Source organism: Balearica regulorum, chromosome 14 (genome assembly GCF_011004875.1).
Source record: "Balearica regulorum gibbericeps isolate bBalReg1 chromosome 14, bBalReg1.pri, whole genome shotgun sequence".
Lineage (NCBI taxonomy): Eukaryota > Metazoa > Chordata > Aves > Gruiformes > Gruidae > Balearica > Balearica regulorum.
This window is the reverse complement of record NC_046197.1, coordinates 11842956-11861921: the sequence shown is the minus strand read 5'-3', so window position 1 is coordinate 11861921 and position 18966 is coordinate 11842956. Positions and strand designations below refer to the sequence as shown.

At 62.6% G+C, this 18966-nt stretch overlaps 3 protein-coding genes across 3 annotated transcripts; 2 read left to right on the top strand and 1 right to left on the bottom strand.

Annotated features, from left to right (window-relative positions):
- Positions 1 to 1324: 1324 nt before the first annotated feature.
- On the top strand, positions 1325 to 10524 carry LOC104636376 (glutamate dehydrogenase, mitochondrial-like). Its single transcript, XM_075766901.1, is given in 14 exon segments — positions 1325 to 1426; positions 2521 to 2875; positions 3535 to 3615; positions 4107 to 4162; positions 4648 to 4711; positions 5344 to 5438; positions 5644 to 5823; positions 7364 to 7501; positions 7675 to 7812; positions 8503 to 8583; positions 9101 to 9220; positions 9223 to 9318; positions 9682 to 9744; positions 10408 to 10524. Coding segments are annotated over 14 exon segments (1686 nt in total).
- Positions 10525 to 11880: 1356 nt separating this feature from the next.
- Positions 11881 to 16192, bottom strand: SNCB (synuclein beta). Its single transcript, XM_075766212.1, has 6 exons — positions 16041 to 16192; positions 15784 to 15911; positions 14262 to 14300; positions 13797 to 13915; positions 12888 to 12977; positions 11881 to 12632 (listed from the first exon to the last, which is right to left on the bottom strand). Exons 2-6 carry the CDS (start codon positions 15902 to 15904, stop codon positions 12600 to 12602), a joined length of 402 nt encoding a protein of 133 aa, XP_075622327.1. The 5' UTR covers positions 15905 to 15911; positions 16041 to 16192; the 3' UTR covers positions 11881 to 12599.
- Positions 16193 to 17166: 974 nt separating this feature from the next.
- On the top strand, positions 17167 to 18665 carry EIF4E1B (eukaryotic translation initiation factor 4E family member 1B). Its single transcript, XM_075766381.1, has 6 exons — positions 17167 to 17184; positions 17393 to 17478; positions 17596 to 17691; positions 17819 to 17882; positions 18055 to 18422; positions 18532 to 18665. Exons 1-6 carry the CDS (start codon positions 17167 to 17169, stop codon positions 18644 to 18646), a joined length of 747 nt encoding a protein of 248 aa, XP_075622496.1. The 3' UTR covers positions 18647 to 18665.
- Positions 18666 to 18966: the final 301 nt, after the last annotated feature.

The window sequence follows — 18966 nt, the reverse complement described above, 5'->3', positions numbered from 1 at the left end:
CAGGGACGGTCACCCCGGCACCCCCCGGTGCACCCGGGCACAGCGGGACACATGGCCGGCACCGGCTTGATCAGGGGGTCCCCAACCCTTAGCGTGGGTCCCGTGGGTGGGGGTGACAACGACACAGAACCCAGTCCCCCTCCTACCTGGTGATGGAGATGACCGTGTCCCCCCGCGGCAGGGATGGAGGTGGGCTCCCGGCACCCCTCGCCCAAGGGTGGGGGAGGATGGGGAGGGGAGAACGTCCCCGTCTCCCTCCCGGCAGCACTTGCCTCTGCTCCCGGGCTCAGGCTTTGTCTAACTCCTTCCCACGCACTCCCGCTCGCACTGCGGGGGGGAAGGCGGCCTGCTCGCCTCGCCTGCATCCCTGCATCCCCCCCAAAACCCTCCAGCATTCCCCCCCAAACCCCCCCCCATCACCCTATAGGGTCAGGATCCCCTCCCTGCCCTGGGGATGTCAGCACCGGGGCAGGAGCAATATAGATCTATAGGGTCAGTGGGAGAGTGGATGCTAACCAAGACGGGGTTCCCCGGTCTTGGGGTTAACGTTAGCATATGCCCCTCCCAGCCCTATAGATCTATAGGGTGAGGCCAGTGCTATAGGAGCTGACACACCTGGTTGCTTGGAGACAAGGGAGGTTGGAAATGCTCCTTCCAGTAAACAGCCAAGCTGGAACAAAACCCCGAAGGCTAAAAATAGGGAGGTAGGCTATGGAAATAAAATAAAAAGCGTTGCTTTACCCCTAGCCAGGGCAGAGTGGGGCACTCCTGTGTCACCGCCAGGCACCCCGGTGGGTGGCTGGGGTGGATGGTGGGGGAGTGCATTGCTGCACCCATCAGCGTGTCCCTCCCTCAAGGTGTTTCTCCCCACCCATTGTCCTGTGTGCCGGTCCCAGTCTCACAGCATTGACTGGGCCCAGTTGCCTGCTTGCAGTGGGGGGGGAGCACGGTGTGGGGCTGTGGGGCTGCATCCTCCTGGCATTTGCTTCCACCGGCCGCTCTCAGCTCCGCCAGCAGCTGCTCTCCCTGTCCCCATTGGTATCTTGGCACCCAGCCTGTCCCCGTCCCCACTGGGGCTGGCCAGGGGGGGTCACGGGGAGCATCCTCCCCTCCCCACAGGCAGCCTTCACCCCAGGCCAGCTGCCTCCTCCTCTCCCCGCCCCGGGCACCTCAGGGCTGGCAGGAGAACAATAGCGAGGAGGATGAGTAAGATGGTCCCCATTGCCTTGGCAACGCACTCCCGCGCTGCCGGCGCGCGAGGAGTCAGGCAGCTGCCTGAAAAGCGCATTCTCCCTCAGCGGAGGGGGCTGCCGGTGCAGGTAGCATGGCAGCCCCCTCCCTCGGCGCCGCGGCCCACCTCCCACGCCCGCACGGGCAGCGCCACGTGAACGCACCGGGCTCCCCCACAGCCGCCAGCACGCTGCCGGTGCCCGCACACGCCGGTGCAGGCAGGCACATGAGCCCGGCACACGGCTCGGCCCAGGCTTGGCTCTGAGCCACCCGGCTCACCCGTGCCCGGTTGTACCGGGGAGCGGTGGGATGCAGCCGAAAGGGTCTGGCCAGAGAAGGTGCCCCCTCCGGGGCTGCCCAGCGGGAAGGTGATGGGTTTCCCGGGGCCGCTCGCTGCTGTGCCACCTTCGCGCGCGGCTGCCCGCGTTATCTGCGGCAGGGAGGCCGAGCTCTGGAGCTGATGGGGTGCGGGCAAATGGGAGGGGCACCAGGGTCCCATTGCCAACCATAGCTGTGCATCCCACGCTGCCCCCCAGGCTCCCCTCCCTGGGCCGGGCCACGCTGCTGGTGGGGGGACCCACGGGGTGCCTCAAGAGCTGCAAGTGCCTTGGAATGACAGGGATGTTTCTGCGAGATCCAAAACACCAAACACCCTAAAAATAGCGCTGCCTGCACAGCTGCCTGGGCATGGAGGCACTGGGGGGACCCGATCCCTGTCAGCACCCCCTGCCCTGGGTGCCCCAAAACACAATGCGTGCCTGGGGTTGACTTGCCCCATCCCTGCGGAGTGAGAGGGCACCGTGTCCAGGACACCGCAGCCCAGGGGCCGAGCACGTCACCCTGGGCGCTCCTGGGTGCAGGCAGGGCCACGGCCCCAGGGCCAGCCGGAGGGCATGGGCAGGGACAGGGGCACAGGGAGGCACAGCCCCCACTGCTGGGATGGCAGCATGGGGCTGTGCAGGCCCCGGGAGCCGGGGGGAGTGCCCCACGGCCCCCCTGCCCCACGGCCCCGGCTCCCCCCGCCATCGCCCCGCGCAACCCCCTGCTCCCGCCTGGCCCCGCCCCCACATTGCCCCGCCCCTTTGAGCGTGCAGACCCCGCCCCATCTTCCCACCTCCCATTGACCAGCGAATCAGCCAATCAGAAGAGCCTTGCAGTACCCACTCCACCCATTCTGCGCGCCACAGCGCCTCCCCACGACCATCCCGCCGGGGCTCAGCCAATCAGAGAGCCGTTTGCTGAAGGGCATGCTCTCAGCCACCCAGGGCAGCCCTTACAGGCCGCTGGCAGGGTGGCGGGGCAGGGGTGGTCATGCTGTGGGCAGCGGGGAGGTGGCTGGGCCGGGGGGGCACCGTGGCGGTGCCGGGGTGGTGCCGGGGCACGACCGGCCTGGTGGGGCTCAGCCCTGACGCCCCCAGGCTGCTGGCCATGGTGGAGGCCTTCTACGGGCAGGCGGCCGCCATAGTGGAGGTGGGAGCAGCCCGGCGGGGTGGGCTGCCCTGGGTGCGCGGGGTCCTGGGGACCGTCCGGCGCTGCAACCCCGTCCTGGAGGTGGCTTTCCCCCTGCGCAGGGACTGCGGCACCTGGGAGGTGGTGCAGGGCTGGAGGGCCCAGCACAGCCAGCACCGCCTGCCCTGCAAAGGGGGTGAGGCAGGGAGCTGTGGCCCCACTACACGCTTCTCCATCCCTACCCAGCCCTGTGCGTGGGGCTCTGCTGGGCTCACCCCTGCCTGGCTGAGGGAGCGGGGAGCCTGGGTGGGGCGTGTCTGCGTTAACATGGTGGTGGTTGGGATGCCTATGGCCGTGCCCAGGGTGTCCTTGGATGCATCCTGCAGAAGGACAAGGGATGCCCGGGGGAGGCAGCTTTGCCAATCTCAGCTCCAGCCCAGCTGCTCACCCTGGAGCACAAGAATGGTGTGGCTCACAGCCACCCCCGTGTGCATTTGACTCCTTATCCTAAACACCATATACTCGCTGCCCTAAATGCACCTCAAAGTTGTTCTGAGCCTGAGGGGTCCCAGCCTCCTGCCCCTTGCCCTCAGCCTGAGGCTTTCGCTGTGCTGCGGCTGCGCTGTTTGAGGTGTTACCACAGCAAAGGCCTGTGTCTGTGGGATGGCCATCTGGCAGGAATCTGCTTTCCATTCTGTGGTGATCTGGAGGAACAGGTCTAGCTGAACGATTGCTGATCACCTGTTGCGACTAGATGCAGCTGTTTCAGAAGAGTCAAAGCCTTTCCTACAATGCCTCTGTGCCATTTGCGGTAAAAAGGCAGGGACTCTTCATTTCTTCTCTCTCCTTTCCCAGGGGTTCGCTTCAGCAGTTCAATCGGTGTCGATGAAGTAAAAGCCCTGGCTGCATTAATGACATATAAATGCGCTGTAGTGGGTAAGTACAAGGGGAATGTAAAGCGTGTGGTGACTTGGGCATGGGATGGGGCTGTGATACCGTGAGTCAGAAAAGCTCGTTAGATGCTTTGAAAATCAGAAGTGCTCTAGAAACACAGGATGTTCCTCTGAGCACAGATGTGCAAGGGCAAGGCTTGCTGCGGCTGCAGAATACGCCACTGGCAGTCCAGGATGTTTGTGTTAATCAGAGAGCATCAAGCATTGTGCTTCTCAGATGCAGTCTCTGTGCCTGGGTTGTCATGGATTCAGCTCTGGCTGGTGGCGTTGGTGGCAGGCTCAGGGTCCGTATCCTGTCCTGCCTTCAGCTCCACTCTGCAGAGGCCACATGGCATTAGGGGAGAGCCGTGTGTGGTGTGGGGAAGCAGTGGGACCTTGCCTGGATTCACCAGCAAGGTCGCGATTGCCATGGTCACCTTCTCTCCCCAGGGAGCAGGCAGAGAACATCTGTCTGCCTTACCTGGTCTTTTCCAGATGTTCCTTTTGGTGGTGCCATGGCAGGTGTGAGGATCAATCCAAGGAAATACTCAGTGAGTTCACTCCTCTCCTTCCCCTGCCAATGCCTGTAACTCATGCTCCATTTGCACAGCGCTCCCTCCCCGTGCGTATCACGGCAATGCACTCTGACAAGCCGGGGGGAGACATTTGCGGTGAGTAAAACTCACCCAGCAACTGTGAAAAGCAGCTTGGGGCAGGGAGGCAGGTGGTGAACTCTAGTTTATGGGTCAGTGCATCTGGCCAGATGCACGACGAAGGAGTCTGGAGTAGGGACGCTCCTGCCGCTGCCTGCTGCGCTGGGGGAAGGTGCAAATGAGTGAGGGGTTGGAAGGCAGTGAGCAAAGGGACCAGGAGTTCACACATCTCTTTTTTTTCGATCTAGAGTTCCCATCTGCTGTGAATGAACTCCCTGGAGATGTCAGGGTGTGCCCTGTACAGGCAGGGCAGGGCAGCTGCCGGATGCTGTGATTTTTATTGGGGCCTGTAGTAACAACTATGTTTTGTTGTTCTCATGCAGGAACATGAGCTGGAGAAAATAATGAGGCGTTTTACTATAGAGATGGCCAAGAAAAGATTTATCGGTGAGAGTGGTTTTGTCCCAGTTCTGTAAGCAGTGCGTGGCTTGCAGGCAGGGGGACGGGCAGCAGCTGCCTGGCTGGGCAGGCACAGAGGCTGCCGCTCACTCACTGCCTGTCAGCAGCGCTCGCTGCCCCAGTCAGTGCTCTGCTGTCTGTTCACTGCTTTGCTCTGCCTGCGCTGTGAATTTGCAGTGGGGGGAGCTTTGTGTGGCACCAAGCATAGCAGGTCTGGTCCAGGCTGCCTCCCAGTTACTGTGGGGCATGGGTCTCACCTGGGTGTTATCTTCTGTTCCCACTGGCTGCGCAGTCGCAGGGAGGAGTGAAGGTTTCTCCTGCCTCAGCCTGTGATAGAGAGCTCAGTGGGTGCTGGCCACAAGGCAAAGACCTTTACATTCCCTCTTTACTTGAAAGTATTGGGAAGGGACACAGGAAAGACACTGCGAAAGTCAAAGGCATTCGTGCTTGAGGGAAGCTAGGGAGACCCTGGCAGCACCATGCTTTGGTGAGGGGACTCCTTGATGTGCCCAAGGACACGAGCAGCCTGCAGAAGTTGCCTGGCTGTACACATGCCATTGGTTGGACCAGAGCAATTGAATTGCAAAGATAGGATTTGACAGATCTTTCTACCTCTGCAGGACCTGGGACTGATGTGCTGGCCCCTGATGTCAGTACTGGGGAACGAGAGATGTCCTGGATAGCTGACACCTACACCCACACACTGGGGTACTAGGTAAGCTCTGACAGCGCTGGTTTGGAGCCTGGGATGCCGTGGGCACTACAAGGGTTTGTGCCCAGAGGCCCTTGCCAGTGAGTTGCTTTAGATTTAGCCGAGGCTTAAGGAAGGGTGAGGGAAGCTGGGACTGGGGAAAGTCCTCTCTAGAGGACTTGCACCAGCTGAGACCATAACCTTTGCTCTCCCCATCCTGGCCTCGCAGGACGTCAATGCCCAGGCGTGTGTGACAGGAAAGCCCATCAGCCAGGGAGGCATCCACGGGCGACAGTCTGCCACCGGGCGGGGGGTTCTGCATGGCATTGAGAACTACGTCACCCACACAGACTACATGGACTGCATCGGCCTGAGCCCCGGCTTCCCCAGCAAGACCTTTGTGCTGCAGGTGAGTGCTCAGCCCAGCTACAGCTCTGAAGAGAAAGATCTCAGGATCTTTCTGCCCCTCCTTTCCAGGAGAGCTTTCAGTTTCAGCTCCTGCAGTGCCTCCTGGATGTGATTTCCCGAACATCTCCACACCCTGTGGCAGCTGGCACTCCTTTGAGCGGTGTTTCAGACCTGCTCTGTGCGGAGGTCCAGGGGTGCTGCACTGCTCACACCACACAGGCATTCCCCAGGTTTCTCTGTAGCCATCCTGTCTGAAAATGCTCATAAAATGGAAGCTGCGACTGACCCTCACCTGCACAGCAGGCAGAGCAGAGACGTGGCAGGACGCAGTGGGCTCTGCCATGCTGGGTGGAAACAGCTGACCCCAGTGACAACTTCACATTTCTGTCACCTCCAAACCAGCCGCAACGAGCCATGATGTTACCCATGACAAAGGTCCTGTTTGTGGGTGCAGCCCCCATCTCTTCTGGGTGCTCTGAGGGTCTTGCCCAGGGCCTGGGAGCTCGGTGGACCCTGTGAGTGGCAGCCCTGCCTTTCCACCTCTCCTCCCTGCAGCCCAGGGCCTGCTCACAACCGCGGTGAGGTGCTTCCCCCTGCTGTAGCTCCAGGAGTTTCTGCTCTTGGCCAGGCACTGCTGCCCCGATCCACTGCCCTCTCTGCCCACAGCTGTCCGTGTCCTGCTGAGGACACTGCTCTCTGCAAGGGAGAAATAAACTGGAAACCACCCAGCTGAAGTCTTGCCTGTGGCCGGCACTCTGTGCTTTCCTCCTTGACGCAGCTCCCTGACACCGGCAAGAGGCTTTGAATGGAGGCTGCACCCAGAGGTGCTGCCCGCAGTGCCCTCAGGAATGGCTCTTTGCTCACACCTTCCCTTTCCGCACATCCTTCTATTTTGCTCATATGACAGAGAATGAGAAGGCTGAAGTCCTTGGCTACTCTTTGTATCATTTTGCTGTGTTTGGGGGATGATTTTGCAGTCTCAGAAACCAGCATTGCTTTTAGGAGCTGTACCAAGCTGGCAAGCACTTTGGGGCAGACGGTGCAAAATCATCTGTTCCCATAAGAGGAGCTGAGCTACCCCATGGCCCTGCCTTGTTCTGGTGCCGTGCAGCCAATCATACACCCTCAGTGTGAGGTGCAGAGAATTGCTTGGATGCTGCGTGGTGCCCACGAGGGGACTGTGTAACTCGCTGGATCTGTTTTCTGTTGAGATCGGCTCTTAGAAGCTGAACAGCACGCTGTGCTGGGAACGTCACATCCAGGAGCTCTGGAGGTGATAAAGACAGGCTGAGCTAGAAGCCTTTATCCCATGGGCTCTGCTTTTCACAACCTTCTAACTAGCCAAGGAGATCTCTGTCCTGCCACGTCCTAGTCTCCATCCAGCCAAAACATTCACCAAAACCTGCTAGATCAGGGTTCCTATTTGTGCTTCTCAGCTCAAGCTCCTGAGAGGGGGCTGTTACAGAGCAGCAGGTCAGTTTTCAGTCTTTGTCCCCACGACTTCCCTCTCCCCACACCTCCTCTGCTCTGTGTTGCTGTAGGGCTTTGGCAAAGTGGGGCTGCACACCATGAAGTACCTGCACGAGTACGGAGCCCGCTGCATCTGTGCTGGGGAGACAGACGGAGCCATTTACAATCCCAGAGGGATCGACCCCAAGGAGCTAGAAGACTATGAGCAGGTGAGTTGACCCCAGTCAACTCAGGCCCTGTTCTTAGGGGGTGGTGGTCAGTGCCTGTCTCTGAAATGCCCACAGAGAAGGGGGATGCCCCTCACCTTCTGCGGAGTCCAGCTCTGAGGACAGGGCTCAATGCTGTCAGGCTGGGCCCAGCAAAGCTCTCGTGCTCATTCCAGGGCAATGGCACCATAGCTGGCTTCCCAAAAGCAGAGCCCTATGACGGCAGCATCCTGGAGGTGCCCTGCGACATCCTCATCCCTGCTGCTATTGAGAAGCAGCTCACGAGGGAGAATGCACCCCGGGTGCAGGCAAAGGTACAGACCGCTGACACCACACACTCCCAACAGGCCCTGCACCAGTGCAAGCGACAGCAGCCCAGCTGAACCTTCGCTTTTGGCACTCGGCACCCCAGGGAGGTGTCACATCACTGCACTGACAACTCGCCCGCTGTGCCAGAGGCATAGAGCCTGAGGCAGAGGTGGCAGGTCACATAATTCAGGGGCAGAGAAAAGCCTGAGCCCTTCCCTTTGCTGGCAGGGAGCAAGGATTGTTGGAGTCACCTTGGCTGGCTTTTCTGGCATCCTCAATCTTCATTGCTGTATCAGATCCTCCCCCCAGGGCAGGGGAATTGATATACTCGAAGGTACTGGGTGTCACAGTGTCGACACTGAAAATCCTAGGCAGCGGATAAGAATGAACAAAGTAGGGGACTGCTATGAATACCAGCTTCCTCCCTTCACTGTGAGCTCTAGGGACCAAAGGGACAGGGCATGCTGTGACCTGGGACTCTGTCATAGCCAAGGTCTTTTGCAGCCTGAGCCTTTAGTCATTCTGTGTGAAACACAAGGTCTGAGCTTTGGCTCATCCTGAACAGCTTTGGTGGGGAGGCAAGTGCACAGACTCCAGCCATGAGAAGTGGCCTGGTGGGGAGGGATCCAGCAGCAGGGAAAGCAGCCTGTCACTGCTTTCTTCTTTCATGACCTCTGCTCTGCTTGTGCTCTCAGATCATTGCAGAAGCTGCCAACAGCCCCACTACACCAGCAGCACACGAGATATTCCTGCAAAGAAACATCCGGGTCATCCCGGTATGTCCCCCATGCACACGGGGAGATGGTGAGTTCGTGGCTATTAGCGCCACACGGTGTTGTCAGCTGCACCGGTGTGGATCCAGATGGGCTCTGCCAGGCTCTGGGATCAGGCATCATTGGTGGTGCTGTCTCAGTCAGCCTGTTCCCTGCCTTCACCCAGCTCCTGAGCACATCTCAGATGCTGATTTCCCTTCTGAACCCTCCTGGTTCTTGGCTGCAGCAGTGATAGACCATGGGGCTCCTGGCCAGCACCAGGATGTCCTGTGGCCGCTGGTGGGCCAACAGCAAACCGTGCCACATCACACGGGGTGTCAGAGCAGTGGGTGTCCCTGCTCAGAGGCAGCACAGAGCCACCGAGGCTCTAGAATTCAGCCATCCCAGTAACCTCAGGACTGTCTCTGAGGGCAGAGCCCAAGGGTATGGGGAGGGACAGAGCAGGAGAGATCCCCGGATGGGTCATGGGTCTCGGGGTCGCTCTAAGCAGCAAATCTGAAGCGCGCACTGCCCTTGGCAGGACGTGTATGTGAATGCAGGTGGTGTGACCGTATCCCTCTTTGAGTTGCTGAAGAACCTGAACCATGTTAGCTATGGCCACCTCAGCTTCAAATACAAGCAGGAATCCAGCTACCACCTCCTCTGTGGTCAGTGCAGCACAGCTTGGAGCAGTGGTTTGGCAAAGCCAGAGGGGAGAACCCCATCGTCCCCTCCCCAGACTTCCAGGCCCGTGTAACTGTAAGTGTCTACAGCCATGGAGGGCTGTCCTGGCTCACTTGTTTCACATCCCCAAACGCTCCTGTCTGCCATCCCAGTGCTGAAAGCTGAGCTCGTGGCACACGCATAGCCCCTGTGCTATCATCCCACTATTGGAGGGGATGGAGATGCTGTGTGTGGTGGTGCAGCCCTACCATCTGAGGGTGCGGCTGGGAGTCCCTGGGGAGCCAAGCCATGTGCTGGAGCCGGCCACAGAGGTGGCAAGCCAAGCACAGACCACCTGTGGTGGCCTTGCACCAAGCAGAGGGGCTGTGTTTGATAAATGGGCTTGGGGGGCCAACCTCTAGCCTCTCCCACAAAGAATTCATTTGTTCTCCTTCTCAGGGTGCCTCAGAGGAGGATATTGTGTATTTGGGACTGGCCTACACCATGGAGCAGTCAGCCAAGGTACCTCCACAGGCTCCTGGCCTCGCCCATCCCTGCTGTTGGGCCCCTCGCCTCGCTGCAGAGGCTCTGTGCTGTATTTGAGCAGTGCCCACCCACAGTACCCCATCACCCCTCCCAGTGGGTCAGCACGAGGCCTGGGTTCATTTTCCCAGTGGTGGCTGTGTCCACGCTTTGGGTAAAGTTGTGCTCAGCAGCGTCCCTTGTTGCTGTTGGGTCCCTTCCCCTCTCTCCATCCCCCTGAACCTGCATTCCCTGCTTCCAGGGCTGCTTAGACAAGCCAGTGGGTGCAGGCTGGTGCTGGCACTGCTGGGTGGGGGGGTCTCATGCCGCCCCTCGGGGAAGTGGCTGCGTGCTGTGCTCAGCAGCATGAGTGGTGTGCATGGAGCCCACCCGCGGGTGCAGGATCTGTCCCCAGGGAGCGCTGTGGGGCAGCAGTGAGGGGAACATCTCCAGACCCACTCATAAATGGCTCCAGGTCTTACAGAACAGCCCCTTGGTCATTTGGTGTGGAGGTGACCTCTTCCCCTTCGGGTGGTCCAGGGCCTGGCCTGGTACTTGGATGCATGGTGCTGCCTGCACCCTCCTCTCTGGGTCCTCGCCCACCCCTTGTCCCCAGACCCTCCGAGCACACACCAGCCTCACAGCTCTCCTCTCTCTCTCTAGCAAATTATGACCATGCCTGCAAGGTACAACCTGGGCCTGGACCAGAGAACCGCTGCCTACCTATGCGCTCTGGAGAAGGTGTTCACCATGTACAACGAGGCCAGCTTCACCTACTGACACAGCACCCAGCAGGGCTGCCCTGGGCATCACTGCCAGCCGCACAGTGAGGGTCACAGTCCTGCTGCACAGGGGGTGCCCGGGACACCATGTGCTGCATAAAGGCGACACCCTGGTCTCTATAAACGGTTGGTTTGAACATTTTCTCTCCCTGCTGCCTGGCTCTGAGCTCTCCTGGGCAGGGGGCTGTCTTCCCCCACACCCTCTCTGCCCCAGCCCCTTTACAGCCCCCCGGGCACTGGAGGAAGCTGTGCTGATGCTGGTTTGGGTCTCCTTGCCCATGGCTGGCAGAACTGGACAAGGGAAGGAAAAAATGCAGGTAGCTCTAGGGTAGAGGACAGCCCTCGGCACAGCCAGCCCCAGGAAGCCGTCTCAGTCCATTTAGGGCGTTGCAAGCACTGCTGCAACTGGCGCAGACACGGGGAGCAGAGCCAGGGCGGGTATTTGCAGGCATCAGCAAACCTGTTGTGTGTCCGTGCTGACTGCTGCAGCTTCACTCTTTGCTGGCAAAGCTGGTGAGCCAGCACGGGTGGGGGATTTAATCTGATATTCATGGCAGGGAGACTCAGCCCAGCCTATCACTCCGGCCTGTGCTGCAGTCAAAGGGCTGGAGGCTGGCTGGGGACGCAGGCTGGGTTGGTGGCCCTGCCTGGGGGGAGCTGAAGGCCCAAGGACTGTGCTGTGGGGTGGACGCAGGACCTCCTGCTGTGGTGGACATCGCTTAGTGGTGTGTGGCAGTCACCTGCCCTTGAGGCGGTGACACTGCAGCTGAGTGAGCTGCAGGTGCCAGCCACGTCCCCAGCCCCCTGAGGGGAGCAGGGTCACTTAGGAAGGCAGGGACAGCAGAGAGGCTCCCCTTTGCTCTGCGCTTCTAGCACAAGATCAGGGTGCGACTTTAGGAGGTGCCTTACAAACAGCAGCACATCCTGCTGCAGGGAGGACTGGGGGAAGCCTGCGCCCAGCACCTGAACCCCCTCTGCTAGCACAGCCCGCATCTCCCGGGAGGGAACCATTGCTGGAGCCCAGGACGGTGCCTAGCTTCATCCTGACTCGGGGTCTTCAGCCCTGAAGGGCCCCCTGCATTCACCTGCAGAGGCAAAGCACTGCAGCCTGCACACAGGGGGGTGGCACGGGGACACTGCCAGCACCCCAGGAGTGTGGCTGGAGGCCCAGGGCACACTGACCTGCTGCTGATGCAGCAGCAAGCAGGCAGGGAGACATCTTGTCCTCATGAGGACCCAGTCCTGCCTGCTCCCATCAGCGAGTCTGCCCCAGCCCCTCATTCCTCTTCCCAAAACTAGCCCTGCTACCAAAGCACAGGGCCACCCCTCTCCCCAGGGAACCCACAACCAGGGCTACAGACGAGTTGGCTTTATTCACGGACACGGGGGCAGCTGTGTCACTGGCAGCTGCCCTCGTATTGCACATCCAGCAACGGGGGCGGGGGGATATCCATGCCACGTCACAACACAGCGTCGGCACTACAGGACCTCAGTGCGGGGGGGGGGGGGCGCAGGCACCATCACCACCCAGCAGGCTGGGGAGCGGGCTTGGACGCCAAGGGTTCACAAAGGCAAAAGACCCGTCCACCCATAGATAGAGAGATATATATAAAAAAAATAGTTCCACGATGACCAGAGCAGAACCACAGGGACACGCGTGCAAGCAAAATGTACAGCAGCCCGCGAGCAGGTAAACATGCTTTGTACAGACACAGACACGCTGGGACGCAGCCAGGGTTTATGGCACTGGGAGGGATACAGAGCGATAAACCCGGGCTTCAAGGACACACGCACACACGCACACCAGCCCCTGCGGGCAGCGCCCATGGCTTGGGCACACGCCTGGGCTCCGGGGCTTAGACATGGCGGGTTTTTCTCACTGCTAGACATGGTATGGAGACACGAACACAGTCCCTTGGAACGGAACTGGAGGAAGAACTCGTGAGCGAACGGGGCAGGGGCACCCCTGCTCCTCCCCGGCACGCAGGCACCAGTGGGGGCCGGCTGGGGAGGAGCAGGGGGCTACCGGCGGTTCGTTGTGCTGCTGGTGGAAGAGGCAAGGATGGGGGTCCATTATGCCTCTGGCTCGTATTCCTGGTATTCATCCTGTGGGGTGGGGAAAGAAAGAGCAGGCGAGAGAGGTCAGGTGGGGCACAGAGCCCCTGCCGCCCCCCAGCCCATGCCAGCCTGCCCGTGAGGCTGTGGGGCTGTGTGCACGGGGCACCTGGGAGCAGGCAGGTGACAGGTTTCGCTGTGGACAGCGATGGCCACCGGCCCGCTGAGCGCTGGCACCCTGTGCCCTCCACAGTGCCCTGAGCCCTCCGCAGTGCCCTGCACCCCCCTGCCACCCCGTCCCCTCACCTGCGGGGGGTCCTCGTAGTTCTCCCCCTCTGGCTCCAGCAGCGGCTCGACCAGCGGCTCCTCAACAGCCTCCTGGGCCACCTCCTCTGGCTGGGGTTGAACCGGGGGGTCAGTCCCATGCACACAGCCCCCACACTGCACCCACCCTTCCTGCCCCTGCCAGACCAGGGGAACCTGGCACAAACCAGCAATGCACCCAGGATGCTGGGGGCTCCATGGGGGGAGCTCAGCGGGGGGTGGCTGGCAAGGGCACCCCGGGCACACACCCGCCCACCTAGCTGGGAGGTGACAGGCAGGAGTCCATGGGAGCAGGGCCTGGGTATGCATGTCCCTGCACCGCTCCCAGCCCTGCTCCATGCTGGCACCATGTGGGCCCTGGTGGGCTCCATGCAGCAGCGGGTCTGCGGGGGCATCCTACATCCCTGGCAGGGGAGGGCGGTGCTGGGTAACCCCTCCCCGGGGCTCGCAGAGCAGCTGGCAGGAGGGAAAGGGGGGCTGCCGATCCTCCCTGTGTGGCAGCGGTGGTGGCCTCATTTCTTCAGCTGATGCTATTTTGGGCTAAGCTGGAAGCCAACGGCTCATGAGGGCGGTGAGATGCAAACTCGCTGCCCCTCCCCACCCCTCCGCTCCGGCAGCTGTCAGGTCACCTCGCAGCTGCTGGAGCGATGTGCTGCTGGCCCTGCGTTGCCGGCCGCCATGCAGGAGCCCGCGCACACACACGTCCACAGCGGCCATGCGTGCAGCCGGCACGCTCGGGGCAGCGATGCCTGCCTGCCCTGGGCATAGGCAGAGCGGCTGAGGACCCTCGGGGTCTCTCCCGCGGGGCTGGGGAGCAGCCGAGGGGCTCCCGACCAAGCCCGGGGATATGCCAGCCTCCCCGTGGGCATGGCAGTGGCCAGGGGGTCTCACCTTCAGATCCGCAGGGAATTCCTCCTTCTTCACCAGCCCAGTGGCCGCCGCGATGTTGCCGGCGCCTGAGAATGCTGCTTCGCCCAGCTGGGACGCCTGCTCCTTTGCTTTCTCAGCCACTACAAGAGCCGGGGGTGCCCATCAGTGCCCCCCCATGCCAGGGAGGGGTGCCCATCTGTGGCTCCATGCCCCGCATCACTCCGGGGGGGGGCCGGTGGGGAGTCACTGGGCAGGATCAGGCCCTCCCCGCCTCCCTGCCCAAGTGCTGGGGAGGGGGCCGGGACACTGCTCTGCAGCTGGGCAGGGAGTGTGAGCAGCCGCCACAAATCCTTCGTTGCGGGCCCTGTTATGTAAGAGGCTTTAGCTGGGTGACATCAGCCCCTCAATTAGCCTCTGATCTCGTTAGTGCAGTCGCATTGTTGGGGCCAGAGGGGTACCGCGGCGGGTAGCCGGAGGGGACCGTACCTGAGGTGACACCTTGCACCACGCCTTGGGTTTTACTTCCTGGGGGTAGAAAGAGACAGAAACGGGGTTAGAGGTGCCAGCAGCCGGGCTCTGCCACGTGCCGTGCCCGGGACCACGGCAGGGCTCTGTGAGCCAGGGCAGCATCCTGCCCGCACCCCAGCCCAGCCACACCAGGGCAGCCGGGGGGCTGAGCACTCGTGTGGCTCCCTGCAAGGCTCCTCTGGTCCCTGCAGGAGCCGGGGCTGGGGCAGCACAGGGCCACCGCTGTGTGCCAGGCAGGGCAGAGAGCCCAGGGCCCAGCGCCATGCCGGGCACAGCTGGGCAGGGTGAACGCTGGCCGTGCCGCTGAGCAAGGCGTCCTGTGGGAGCTGGGATCCATACCCATGGCTGGTGCCAACATGGTGTGGGAAGCCCCATAGCTGGAGCGGTCCAGGGCCAGGTGCTGCCACTGGCCATGCCGAACCCTGCCAGGCTCCCTCCAGGCACTGACATTACCCATGGGTGCCAGGACATCCCATGGGATGGAAGAGGAGTGTCTGCAATGGAGGAAAGGCAGGGGCTGGGCAGCTCCTGCAGGATGGAGCCTTGGGGCGCTCCTTGGGCAGCTGGACCCCTGGCACACACCCCCGGGCAGGGTGGGGATCCAGGGCAGGCATCCACCACCGCCCAGGGGAACAGCTCCGGGGCCTCAGCCCTGCCACAGAGCTGGTGCCCTCCTGAGCAGGACGGAGCCCAAGCCCTGCGCCCTCCCTCCCACTGCAGACAGGGGTGGCCTCAGCTCCCTCCCGGAGCTGCCCAACACCACAGCGGGCACACAGCCTGTCCGGAGCTGCCTCCTCCCTACCAGCAATGTCTTCTAGGACTTGGACCTGAATGGATCCCAGCCCCGAGGGGCAGCGCGGAGGGAACCCCCAGCCGCCAGCTGGGTGCGGAGGAGATGCCGGCAGAGCCATGGTGTGGGATGCACTCCAGGGCACGGCCTCAGACAAATGTGTCCCCAGCCCCCCCTGCTCCGAGCCGGGCACATCCCAGCACGGAGGTCACCATCTCCATCATGGCCCCTTTGCAGTCCTGCCCCAGAGCATCCTCGGCGAGGAGCAGCGAGGCCCTCAGGCTCAGACCACCTGGAGCCGCAGAGGGTCCGGTCCCCAGGGGTCCCATCCCCTCAGCCTGGGGACCAGCCCCGACGCTGGCGCTGCCTGCGGGGCCCCATCCTCCGGCCTGCACGTGCCCTGTGGGCAAGGGGTGGGCAGGGCACTGCGGGCACCCGCCCTCTGCCCCCGGGGCACCCCGCCGGCAGGGCGGTCGTGGTGGGGCAGGGGTAGGGGCAGGCAGAGGGGAGGGGGGGACCGGGGACAGGTGGGGACGGCATGGGGATGGGCAGGAGGACGCAAGGGCAAACGCACGAGCAGGCAAGGGCAGGTGGAGGGGGCCGGCAGGGACATGCAGGGGACGGGCAGGGATTAGCCGGGGGGGCAGGCAGGAGGCAGGCGGGGGGCAGGCAGGCCGAGCCGGCCCTTACCGACATAGAGGACCCCCTCCTTGGTCTTCTCGGCGGCCTCGGCCACCCCCTGCTTGGTCTTCTCGGCAGCGGCGACCACCCCCTCCTTGGCCTTGGACAAGCCCTTCATGAACACCTCCATGGCGGCTCTGCGGGGAGAGGCCGCACGGCTTCACCCCGCCCCGACCCCCCCCCCCCCGTCCGGTCCGGTCCGGCCCCGCTCCCGCCCGCCCCGCGCATCCCCGCGCCCCCGGCCCCGGCCCCGCCGCCCGCCCGACCTGGCTCGCTGGCGGCAGACACGGGCGGGCCGGGCCGGGCCGGGCCGGGCTGCGGCGGGGCGGGCTCAGTGCGGCTGTGCCGGGGCCGCGCCGCGCTGCGCTGCGCCGCGATGCGCCGTGATGCGCGGGGGGGGACCGCGCCGCGCCGGGCTGAGCCGGGCTGAGCCGTGCCCGGCCGTGCGGAGCCGTGCCCAGCCGCCCCCGCCCGCACCGCCCCGCACAGGAGCGGCACGTCCCCCCGCCCGGCTCGGCACGGCTCAGCACCCCTGGCCCTTTGCCGCCCCAGCCCGCGGGCTCCTTCCCCGCGCGGCTCGGCACCCCCGAGACGATCCCATCCCGTCGCACCTTCTCCCTATCCCACACTGTCCCCACGCTATCCCATCCTGGTCCCCATTGCGTCCCATCCCACCCTCTCCCTATCCCACCTCCTCCCGATCCTGATCCCATCCTGTCCTCCCCTCCACATTCTACCCTGTTCCTATGCCATTCCCGTCCCCCATTCCATCCCAATCCCATCCTCTCATCATATCCTCTTCCTACGTCATCCCACCCCATTCTTGGGCAACCTGGTCTAGTGGAGGGTGTCCCTGCCCGTGGCAGGGGGTTGGAACTAGATGGGCTTTGAGGTCCCTTCCAACTCAAACCATTCTGTGATTCTGATTCTCATCCCACCCTGTCCTCACCCCATCCAATTCTGATCCAGTCCTCTCCCCATCTTATCCCACACTCTCCCCATCCCATCCCATTCCTATCCCATGTTGTTTCCATCCCATCCTATCCTGATCCCATCCTCCCCATCCCATCCCCACCCCACATCCTGATGCTATCCTACCCTATCTGTGCCTTTCCCCATATCACATCACCTTGATCCCACCCCACACTGTCCCCACCTCACCCCATCCTGTCCCCCATCCCACCCCGACCCCTTGCCCTCTTCCCCCAGCTTTCTGCCCTAGGGGAGGATCCCTCCACCTCCCTGCTCCCCAGGAGGGGCAGGCCTGGCACCCCCTCCCCAGCACACTGCCCTCCTGCCCCACCAGCTGCAGCTGGGACAGCTGCTTCATCCCACCCGGCTGTGGGCACTTAAGAGCTGGGGGCGGCCAGGGGCCAGGCTGTGTTGGGCAGGATGGCTACAGGGGAGCAGGTGGGTGCTTTCCCTGCCCTGCCAGCTCCCTGTGGGCTGGGCCTGGCAGCAGAGCTTGAGCAGCCCTGCTCCCCACTGCTGTCCCATCAGGGCTCCCTGCTGCGGGATCCATGTCATGGTGTGGGGGTGGCTGGGGGGGGCAGGCTCCCTGCTGAGATGGCCGTGGGCTTCCTCGGGGCTATCTCTCCTTCCCCAGAGGAGGCAAGAGGAGCGGCGACGGCAGCGACAGCAGAGGGCTCAGCAGCAAGAGCTGCTCCTGGCAGAGAGCCTTGGCAAGCACCCCCTGCAGAACAGGTATGGGGGGCCCGGCCATGGGCAGCCTCCCCCAGTGCTGGGAGGGGGGTGTTGGGGCTGGGTGGGGACTCCAGCATGGCTGACACACACCCCTTCCCATCTCGCCTCCCTCCCCAGGTGGGCATTGTGGTTCTTCAAGAACGACAAGAGCAAGATGTGGCAGGCAAACCTGCGCCTTGTCACCAAGTTCAGCACTGTGGAGGACTTCTGGGCGTGAGTATCCCCTGGGTGGGTGATGTGACTTATCTGGGGGAGGGGTCTGGGCCAGAGGAAGGTGCTGGGGGGGTCCCTGAGGCACCTCTTCTCACCTGCTTTTGTGTCTCATCTCTGCCCGGCACAGGTTGTACAGCCACATCCAGCTTGCCAGCAAGCTCACATCTGGCTGTGACTACTCCCTCTTCAAGGTATGACACCCCCTGCACTGCAGCCCTGTCTCCTTTTGGAGCCCTGCAGCACCCAGCACTATGGGGGCACACTGGGTGCCAGTGGGGCTGGCAGGCTGCCTTGGCCATAGGGTGGGAGGGGAAGCCTGGCTGGGTGCTCAGTACCCCTGACCATCACCTGGCCCGTCCCTAGGACGGCATCGAGCCTATGTGGGAGGACAGCCAGAACAAGCGTGGCGGGCGCTGGCTTATCACCCTGGCCAAGCAGCAGCGGCACACTGAGCTGGACCGCTTCTGGCTGGAGACGGTGAGTACAGCCCCGTTCAGGCTGGCCCGCGGGGGTCCCAGCAGTGGCATTCCCGCCCACCACAGTGCCCAGCCTCAGGGGAGACTGTCTTGGCTTCCCTTCTCCTCTGGGCAGCTGCTGTGCCTCATCGGGGAGATGTTTGATGACTACAGCGACGAGGTGTGTGGGGCTGTTATCAACATCCGTGCCAAGGGGGACAAGATTGCCATCTGGACCCGGGAAGCAGAGAACCGGGAAGGGGTCACCCACATCGGGTAATGCAGCTTTGCGGGGGGGAGGGCAGGTTTGGGGGCAATGGGGTCCCTGAGCAAGGAGCCAAAGAAGAGATGCTGCCCTGTTCACACAGCCCCTTCCCTCCTCCAGGCGTGTCTACAAGGAGCACCTGGGCCTGTCGCAGAAGGTGGCCATTGGGTACCAGGCCCACGCGGACACAGCCACCAAGAGTGGTTCCCTCACCAAGACCAAGTTTGTGGTGTGACTGTGGGGGGAGCAGGGCACTGCCTGTGGGGTCCCCCTGTTCTGTCCCATAATGAATGGCTGCAGCTGAGCATGGTCAGTGTGTCTGGGGCTCTGGCACCCTGGGGTGGCTCTTGTTTTGGGCGTGGCCTCCAGGGAGGGGAACAGTGTGTTGCCATATCCTGTACCCACCCGCTGGGTGAGCTGGGCTGGGAGCACAGAGCTGGCATCACCCAGGCATCACTTTGAGCTTGGGGTACTGCATGTCCCCTGACTGAGCACCTCCTGCCAGCATAACCACCTGCCTGTCCCAGTGCCTGGGACCAGTGCCCATCTCCCTGT